Source organism: Phyllostomus discolor, chromosome 1, assembly GCF_004126475.2.
Source record: "Phyllostomus discolor isolate MPI-MPIP mPhyDis1 chromosome 1, mPhyDis1.pri.v3, whole genome shotgun sequence".
Lineage (NCBI taxonomy): Eukaryota > Metazoa > Chordata > Mammalia > Chiroptera > Phyllostomidae > Phyllostomus > Phyllostomus discolor.
This window is the reverse complement of record NC_040903.2, coordinates 156,187,202-156,197,208: the sequence shown is the minus strand read 5'-3', so window position 1 is coordinate 156,197,208 and position 10,007 is coordinate 156,187,202. Positions and strand designations below refer to the sequence as shown.

At 46.5% G+C, this 10,007-nt stretch overlaps 1 protein-coding gene across 1 annotated transcript in view; it reads right to left on the bottom strand.

The window, feature by feature from the left end:
- Positions 1-2,484: 2,484 nt before the first annotated feature.
- The window catches only part of STARD9 (StAR related lipid transfer domain containing 9), a 114,723-nt gene continuing 107,200 nt past the window's right edge, over positions 2,485-10,007 (bottom strand). The window contains exons 27-33 of the mRNA XM_028506373.2: positions 5,173-5,290; positions 4,902-5,023; positions 4,611-4,675; positions 4,275-4,477; positions 3,972-4,051; positions 3,585-3,743; positions 2,485-2,843 (exon numbers count right to left, since the gene is read on the bottom strand). Of these exons, the coding sequence (XP_028362174.1) occupies positions 2,742-2,843; positions 3,585-3,743; positions 3,972-4,051; positions 4,275-4,477; positions 4,611-4,675; positions 4,902-5,023; positions 5,173-5,290 (849 nt within the window). The 3' untranslated portion in view covers positions 2,485-2,741. The remainder of the gene's footprint in view (positions 2,844-3,584; positions 3,744-3,971; positions 4,052-4,274; positions 4,478-4,610; positions 4,676-4,901; positions 5,024-5,172; positions 5,291-10,007) is intronic.

The window sequence follows — 10,007 nt, the reverse complement described above, 5'->3', positions numbered from 1 at the left end:
AAGAGTCTTTGAGCCTAGAGGTGTCTGCTGTGTGACCTCAGTAAAGGAGGTGAGGAGAGTCACTCAGTCCATCACATGGTCTCTTAATGACCACTTTGTTCTCAGGCTTCTGCCCATGCCTGTGCCTTTCCCTTCCTCTTAGCTCATCCCAGGCACTCCTTTAACAGGTTTCTACATCTGACCCATTTTTCTTAACCTCTTCATTTTCAAAGTCCTTTATCTTTGTTCTTTAAATCCAGTTAATACTATAGAATTTCAGGAAGTTCTGAATGCTTGGGAACCAACTTTCTGCACCTTTACAGTGGCCGAACAAAAGCACTACCTCGGGAAGTGGAGCGCCCAGGGAAGCAGCAGCTGTCCCAGACGCCCAGCTCTGAGTGAGGTGAGGTCGGCAGGCAGGTGGAGGAGGAAGCCTGAGGGGCCACGGACGACGGGTTAAAGGCCACTCAGTTAACCTTAGCACAGGCACAGTTCAGGAAACTTTCCTTACTTAATGCTGAGGCCTGCTCAGCAGTAAGATAACACTGGAATTAGAGGCAGCTAATGAGCTGGTGAACTAATTAAGTTCCTTTCTATACATCTGTTCTCCATCAATTATTAGAAACAGTGGTTTTCAATGTGTGTCCTCAGACCAGCAGCCTCGGGCTCACCTGGAACATTCTAGAAATACAAATATGTAGGCTGCTCTCCAAGCTCACAGAATCAGAAACTCTGGGTGTGGGGCCCGGCCTGAGGTGTCAACAAATCCTTCGGGTGATTCTGGTGCACAATGGGTGTCTGTCAGTCACTCCTCTAAACCTAAATCTGACTTTATCATGGAAATGTAGGTCTGTGGATTATCTTTAATACTTTTGCATTTTGCTGAACTATCAGCCTCAGTTAATATTCTCTAGGTTGTTGACTTACAGGCCTGGGGTGTAGCTTCTCCAGTAAGGGGATAAGGTCCCCTCTGGGCTACTCACATGCTCAGGTGCGTGTTGCTGCCTCTGCCGAGGAAGTGCCAGAGGCGCACACTTGTTAAAGAGCTGCCCTCCAGGGGACTGCGGTCACTGTTAGGTGTGGTAGTTATAACTGTTCTGGACTCCTCTTTCGTTGGTATTTGGGCTGCAATTGGCCGTAATTGGGCATCTAATCTGGTTGCTATTTGTGTGCTTTAAAGCAAGTACTGAGCTCATGGAAAGCTCTCAGTCCATCTGTGGCAACTGTGTAACTTGAAACTTGGCCGTGAGTAGGTTTTGCCATCATTACCTCCAAGCTAATTCTGAGCTCAGGTGACACGCTCAGGCTATCCCAGGACAGTGGACAGTCTTCACTAATAAAAGTGCACACCGGGACTTCTCACATGCAAGTGCCCTGACTCGTCAGTCAGCAGTTTCAGTGAGAGATTTATAGGAAAAGAGATGAGAGTCCATAAACGGGGTGTTAAATATAAAAACTGTCACCAAACAGAAAAAAAAACCCAGGAGAATAAAAGTTTAAGGACAATTTTTAAAGTTTCATTCAATAATATATAAATAACTTAATTTGAGGTAAGAAGAAAAAATCCTGCAAACAAAATGCTTTTAGAAAAATAAATCTCTGCTGTAATCTACAGACATTTACCTATTTCCCACATCTTGATCCCCCATACGGTCACCTTCTTCCACCAAAGATTCTGAGCAGAAGGAAAGCTGGGAATCTCTGCTACCCCCTACCGCTTCCAGGTAACCGTACAGAATATTCAAAAGCTCAAGTTCAGCCAGGCTAAGACATGAGAAAACCCATCCTCCCTCCATCCTAGAATACGTGTGGCTGCAGCAGCGTGAAATGCTAGTGAGCCATCTGAGTGTGGTAAGAAATGGAGCTGAGCTTCCGCTTAACAAATCACTTACCTCCTCTAGGAGTTCAGTGTGTTCTCTCCCATCTTCAAGAGTTTTTTATCTCTTCAAAATTCCTCTTGTCTTGTCAGCAGCCAGCATCTGGCTACCCACCTCCTAACCGCCCCATCCTCCCTTAGAGAGCTAGGCCCCCACCTTGAGCCCAGATCTGTCCAACCTGCTTCTACAGTGGTCGTCTCATCCTACTGAGCTCTGGAGTGCGGCTCCGTGGCAGAGCACTGGTCAGCACTCCCAACTGAGGCAAAGACCCAAATGTCCTCTCTTGTGAGGAAAAGGAAGAAGAGGGAAAAGTAGAAATTAATAATAAAGCGCTTGGTCACAATTCAAGGAGAAACAATTCTGAATCACTGTTCTGGTTTGTGCAGCTGTTTTTTTAAACCAGTTTTCCATTTTGGCAACACTCCATCCATCCCGCCGTGGAACTGAATGCTGCAAGTTTCTGAGCAGTCCCAGCCAGTGGCTGCCTCCCTACCAGCTCAAGGGATGGGGCACACTAAAGAAGCACCATGTCAGAGACTGCTGCCTCTCAGCTCTGTTGGCTGTGTCCATTCCTGGTCTTTGCAGGGCCTGTCTGCCATAGGGTCCCAGAGACAAGAAAGAAAGGTGAAAAATCCAAGATGAGTTGAACTTCATTTGCTCTGGAAGGCCAGGAGCTCAGCTCCCCTTGGTCTGCCGAGGTGCCAGCTATGACCAAGGGCTGACTGGGCTTCGCTGGCAACTCGGGGCTGAGTGCCGTCTGCTCAGTTGGCCACAGCGAGTGGCCTTGCCTCCTCTTGCATCAGGGTACAGAGAGTAACAAGAGCTGCCCCAGCGTCCCTGGAGCATCCTGGGCCTGAATCTCAGCAGTATCTTGATGGTGAGATGCTAACTGCCAAGGAAGGAAGCCAGTCTGGCTATAACCAGTGGCTGCTGTTTGGTGAAGGAACGTAAGAGGTGAGGGGATAAACCTGGAGCACCAAGTTCTATCTGAAATAAAGCAGAAATGGAAGAGTCAAGGTACAAAAAGGCCCCTGTTGCTGTGGCTCAGTGGGTTGAGCATTGTCCTGCGGAGTGAAGTGTCACAGGTTGAGTTCCCCGTCAGGGCACACCACTGAGTTGTGGGCCAGGTCCCCAGTTGGGGGCACGTGAGAGGCAGCCAGTCATTTCTCTCACATGTGGATGTTTCCTTCTCTCCCTCCCCTCTAAAAATAAGTAAAATCTTTTTAAAAGGTACAGACAGACCTAGGAGTGTGCCAGGGCACACACTTAAGCCACAAGTAGCCCCACCAGCTGTTGTGAGAGAAGCTCCTCAGACGGCACTCCTGGGACTACAGGCCGAGCCCTGCTGTTCAGATCTAGGCGTCGGCTTCACCTCCCAATGACAACGGTCAAGTCAGGGCTGGGAGTAGAGAGCCGAATAGAATGGGCCGTGCCCTCTCTGCTCTGCTGAGGCTGCCGCCTTCGCCTCACAGTGACTCCTGTATCTCCTGAGGGCCTGGGACCAGCCAGAGGAGGTAGCCTGCTGGGCCTCTGGTACTAGCAGCTTCAGAGGAGGTCGATCTACTATTTTCATTCTTCTGATTCCCCACTGACTGCCCTTACTGTGACCCAAAAAGCCTGAGTCTTCACTCTCAGACCACAGAGCCTGAGCACTAAAGGATATTGAGCAGCTAAACAAAACTCCATGGGGCTGTGAGGCCGGCTGTGGCGGGGGTCGGGGGAGATTACCTGGGCCAAGTAGATGACTCTGGTGATCTCCTTTCCTTCCATGATGAGGGGCTGCAGGATCCAGGCACTGGGCAGGATCTCCCCTCGGACCATGCCTCTGCTGGGTCTCGGCATAGATGTGTCATATACAGACTGCGCTGCCATGATAGAAAGGTGGCCCTGGGGACAGAGAGCGGTGTGAGTCCTGCCTATGGGATGGGGATCAAACAGGGATGGACTCCAGTGCAGTCAGTACCGGGGAAGGCAGCCGGGGCCAGCCCGTCATCCCCTCCCCCACCCAAATCACCTTCCTTCCCCCAAAGGACCCAGGGCCCACGAAGATTGCCTCTCACAAGACTCCAGCCCAAGTTTTTCCCACAATATCTCTACCACCAGCAAGGCAGGCACCTCTCTGGCTTCCACGCAGACACAACAGAAATCCCGCGGCTGCTTCAGTGCACAGAGGGCAGGGTTGCACACCAAGTACACTGGAGAATCAGGGGTGGGGAGAGTCAGCAGGTGGGTAGGCAAGACCTACTCCTAAATCCTTCCTCATCCAGGGCCCCCAACACCCCATTATTCCACAGCCCACCACGCAGCTGGACCCAGCCTGAGTGATCTGGAGGTAGTCTGAGTGCCCGACCTGAAAGGGCTGCCTCCGACTGCTGCCTGTACCCTGGGCAGGGCCCACGGAAGCCTCCCTGGGCTTACCCAAGTTGATGCTGTTGGTTACCCGCTGATGCAGCCTCGCTGTCTGGATGGGCTTGTGGTACAGGGGCCACAGGGTGGGGTCGCTCACGGCTGCCCACACATGAGACAGCGGCTGCGACACCACACCAGCCCCCAGGAAGCCATGCCGAGTAGAGGAGAACGCCTTGTAGTAGAGCTGCACCTCCTGTTCCTCACCCTGATAGCTAGGGCACCAAGGATAGGGAGGAGGACGTGAAAACAGGCCCCAGTGTCAAGGAGGAGCTCAAGGTGGGGAAGGGAAAGGAGAGGGGTGAGCGGGACAACAGGGTCAGGACAAGACGCCACAAAAGAACTTACCTCCAGCCGGCGGCTGCCTGGCCACTGAAGAGGTTGTACAGATCGTCCGAGCAAGCCGCCATCACCTGGGAGCACAGCGACCACACCTCATCAGCAGGTGTGGTAGAAACCAGATGCGTGGCTTGGTCACCCAGGCCAGTGTTTACTGAAGTCCCCTTTTGTGAAGATGGATGGCCACCGGAGAACCCACATAAGCCTTGCTGGCTCCCAGCCTGCTCTTTCCCACCTTTTTCTTCCCCCCAGCCAAGATTTGTTAAAGGAACCGTGGAGACAAGTGAAGCAGTTCCTCACGTCAGCCATAGAGATGTCCACGATGTGCTTGGCCAGATCCTGGTAGGAGGAGGAGAAGGAGGTCCCCAGGCTGGACACACTGGATGAAGAACAGCAGCAACTGCCCAAAGAGGCTCTGCGACCTGCAGGGAAGAGGTGGAGGCTCTGACAGCGTGAGCCTCGGGGCCACCAGACGGCAACAGCCTCTGAGGGGCAGTGACTCCCTTGTACCCAGCTGACCTCAGCCCCCAGTACCCCCAAATCAGGCAGGTGAGACACCCCCACCACTCACTGTAGGCTACGCTCTTCCAGGCAGACCCGGCCAGATTCGGGTGACTGTTCCTCACTGCAGATCGACCTCGCATGTCCCCCATCCAAGAGTCTCCAGAATCAGGCAAGTTTGTGTCCCCCTACAGAAGGAAGACACTCAAGACCGGAGCAGAGGATGAGAGAACACAGGCTGCAGAAAGCCAGAGCAGAGGAGTCTCCTCCACCTCCGAAATACACCAGCAGTTTCCAGCATAGAGGCTGAATGAACAAGGCCTTCCCCATTGGGACTGCAGGACCCTGGATGCCCTGAGCTGTCAACAGCAATAGGAACCAGTCCTTAGACAATCTCCCACTCTTCGAGTCACAGGCTTGAATGCTGCCTGTAGGAAAGTTCCACAGGGATCAGAACAAACTGGGGCCTGAGAGGACCAAGTATCGGGTCAGTGGGTGGGCGACCCTCTGCACCACTGTGGCAACAGGAATGAGGCTGTGGCTGGAGCTGGGTTTAGCATGGGCAGCAAACAAATCCCAAGTGGGAGGTGGGATGGGAGAGAAAAGCAACAGGCTGGGGAAAGCTTGACCCTAGCCCCCGTCCCAGCCCCAGGCACAGGCAGCAGTTAAGGCTAAGGTCCTAATTTGGAAACAGAGAGGGATAATCCTCTGGATCTGAGATTCAGTCAACTCATCTTTAACCTCAGCCAGTTCCTCAGTGACATGACCCTTGACCTCTGATGGGTCTACAGGCACCCGCCACAGTACTCATACGTTCCTAACCTAGCACCACTTTAATAAGAGGTGAACAAAGACAGTTATCTCCTCGTCTCCCTTCTTCCTGCGGCAACATACAAGTGGCCTCTCCAACTTTAGGTAGAATGAGATCTTGTTCCCTTTCAGGAAACTTTCACTACTGACACTTCTTTCTTCCTCTCTCCTTCACTAGATTTATCATGTTAGCATGTAAGCATGCAAATAGTCTCCCACCTTTAAAAATGTTTCTCTATAGGTGTCTGCTCTCCTGCCTTTCACAGATAAAGTTCCTGAAAGGACTGTCACCATTTGCAGCCTCCCACCACTCACTCCCTTCTGAGCTGAATGGAGTCTGGCCTTCGCCTCACTGCTCCACCAAGCAGCAAGTGCCAAGTCTCCGTGCATTCCGTGTGGCCGGATCTAGTGAACAACTCTCAGGCCTCACCTCACTGAGCCTCTCGGCCTGCCTCTCCCTTTCACTTAAGATAATTATCACTTCCCAAGTCTCCAGGCTTCCCGCTTCCTATCTCTCTGCTCCTTCCCAGTTTTCTTTGCTGGCTCCTTCTCTTCAAACACAAGTTGATATTTGGGGATTTTTTCCAAGGCTCAGGTCTCGCCCCTCTTTTCTCACTCTATAATATACTACTAGGTGATCCTACCGACTCACAGTGCTGCATTAATAACTTCCAAAAATAAATCTCTGTTAATCAATAAATGTCGCTGAGTCAATGGAGTCACCATCTGCAGAAAAGGTTATATCCCAGACCCACTTCATACATCATGTCAAAACAAGTTTTTTATGCTTTGTGGCTCAATAAGGGGTAAAAAGTAATGACAAAAAAAATAAAAATTTTAAAATCTTATAGGGGGTAAATGATTTCCTAAACAGGGCACAGAATCCAGAAGTCATGAAAGAAAGGGTTGATTGAAAACTAGACCATGCAAAATCAAAATTTTCCATGTGGTAATAAATGTAAACAAACTAAAAATACACAAGTAGGAAAAGCACTGGCCTCTCAAATGACCCCCCCCCCAAAAAAAAGAATTGTCTTACTATAAAGAAGGGCCTCCAAAAACAAAAGGGGAACTGAGTAAAGAAACAGGTGCAGAACACCAGCTGTCAGAGCAAAAAGACCAAAGGGCTTTTAAACACCTGAAAAGGCACTTGATCTCAGACATGAGAAGAGAATTGCAAATTAAAACTAAAATGAAATACTATTTACACCTGTCAGATTGGCAAAGACTGAAGAAAAGCCTTCAGTCTTTCTTGATAGCATTCTGTGCAGCAGAGTGGCGTAAACAGGCACCGTAACACATGGTTATTGGATAATGTAAATTGGTGTATTTTGGATTTGAAATAGAGAACCTAGAGAACACAATGCCCTTGAGTCTTTCTTGAAGAACTTACGAGAGGGAGAATTGCTGGGATGGAAAAAAAGAATGTGCAGCAAAGAACTGTAAGCGAGCGGAGGCCATTTAAACCCAGCGCAAGAACGAAAATTCCAAATGCAAACATTATAAACTGTTGAAACACTGTAACAAATGGTAAAGAGAAAAACAGAAAATGGAAATACACTGATCTCCTAATGTTTTATAGGCAGGGTGAAAAGAAAACTGCTAAAAACCAGAAATAAGGATATTTAAAGACATACAAGTGATAAGAAAAGAATTTTAAACATAGGATCTCCAATTATAAGACACATATACACCCCCAAAACAAAGGAAACAGACCACATAATGAAGATAAAAACAATTTTAGATACCCATGGTGTATTCACGACCATGAACACTCTCAATATAAAAAATAGAAAAAAAAAAATAGAAATCATACTTTCCCTGAAATCATGCATCCTCTTTTCACAGAGCAACTAAACTAAAAATTAATCACAAAATCAGAAAACACAAGGGCCTTTCTACCAAAAACATTTTAAAAAAACTTTTTTAACATTGGATCAAGAAATGAGTACAAACTAAAATGCAAAACTATAAAGCAAAGATAATAAAAATATATATCGCAATGTATACAACTAAAGCAGTGCTCAGGGAAATTTTAACTATAAATAGTACATTGATGAAAAATAAAATTACTGCTATAAACAACCACATGCCAACAAATTAGATAACTTCGATGAAATTGACATATTCCTAGAAAGACACAACTACTGAAAATTGGCTCAAAAAGAAATAAAAAATCTGAGTAAACGAACAAAGATATTTAATTAATAATCAAAAAAATTCCAAGGAACATTTCAAGATAACTTCATTAGTGAAATCTACCAAGCACTGATAGAAGAATTAACACCAATTCTTCATAGTTTTTCAAAAAAATAAAAGAGGGAACACTTCCCAACTTATTCTATGAGGCCAGATCACCCCAATACAAAAACTAGACAAAAACATCACATGTAAACTACAGACCCACACCCCATATGCATATATACACAAAAGTCCTCAATGGTTTGATACTAGTAAACTGACCTGGAAACACATGAGGATGATACACTATGAGCAAGTGGGATGGACATAACCTAGGAACACAAAGTAAGTTCAACATACAAATATCAATCATGTAATACACCATAGTAGTAAAATTTTTCAAGATCCTACATTATCATCTCAATAGGTGTAGAAAAAGTATTTAACTAAATCCAGCACCTTTTCATTAATTCCTCAATAAGCTAGGACTGGAAAGAGATTTCCTCAACCTGATAAAGATTATCCACGAAAAATACACAGCTAACACGCTTAATGGTAAAAGGCTGGATGGCTTTCTCCGGAGGTCAGTAACAGGACAAGAACGTCTGCTCTTGGTGTTTCTGTGTGACACTGTGCTGGAGATTCTAACTGGGCAATGAGGCAAGAAGACTACAGCAACAAAGGCAGATGATATGGTCTTACATACAAAATATCCGAAAGAACCTACTAAAAAAGCCATTAGAACTAATATGTAAGTTAAGCAGGGGTACAGGAGACAAGGTCAATGTATAAAAATCAATTGTGCCCTGGCTGGTGTAGCTCAGTGGATTGAGTGCAGGCTGCAAACCAAAAAGTCCCCAGTTCGATTCCCAGTCAGGGCACACATGCCTGGGTTGCGGACCAGGTCCTCAGTGGAGGCCATGTGAGAGTCAACCACACATTGACATTTCTCTCCCTCTCTTTCTCCCTCCCTTCCACTCTCTCAAAAAAATAAAATCTTTAAAAACAATTTTTTTTAAAAAATCAAGTGCATTTCTGCATAGCAGCAACGAGCAAACTGAAAATAAAATTTAAGAGAACAAATCTATTTATAATAACATTGAAAGAAATAAAATAGTTAAGGACGAACTTAACAAAACAAATGCAAAACTTATACTCTAAAAATTACAAAAACATTGTTGAAAGTAAAGAAGACCTGAATAAGTGGCAGGAAATCCCATGCACGTGGATCAAAAAATTTAATAGTAAGATGGCAATCTTCCCCAAATTGAACTACAGGTTCAGTGCAATCCCAGCTCATTTCTTTGCAGAGATTGACAAGCTGATCTTAAAATTCATATGGAAGTTCAAGAGACCCAGGATGGCCAAAATACTCTTGAATAAGAACAAAGTTGCAGAACACACACTCAGATTTCAATGAGTGTGAGATTCAATGAGATTCACAAAAATACAATAAGGCAGCTGACAGTGATTCCAACAAAGGATTTTGTAGAGTGTTTTGAAAGGTAGAAGAGACTCGGAGAACTGTGTGCGGTCCCAAAGGGGTCTACTTTGAAGGGGACTGAAGTGTCACTGTCCTATGTACAATATTTTTTTTTATCTCAAGAAAAATTTTTTTACAGTTGTCCCACTCCCCCCCCTTTATTTCCCTCCACCCTGCTCACCCCCTCCTAGCTGCATTTCCCCCCTTTAGTTCATGTTCATGGGTCGTACATATAAGGTTTTTGGCTTCTACATTTCCTACACTATTCTTAACCTCCCCCTGTCTATTTTCCACCTACTATTTATGCTATTTATTTCCTATATCTTTTCTCCCATTCTCCCCACCCTTCCCGCTAATAACCCTCTGTGTGATCTCCATTTCTGTGATTCTGTTCCTGTTCTAGTTGTTTGCTTAGTTCGTTTTTTTGTTTT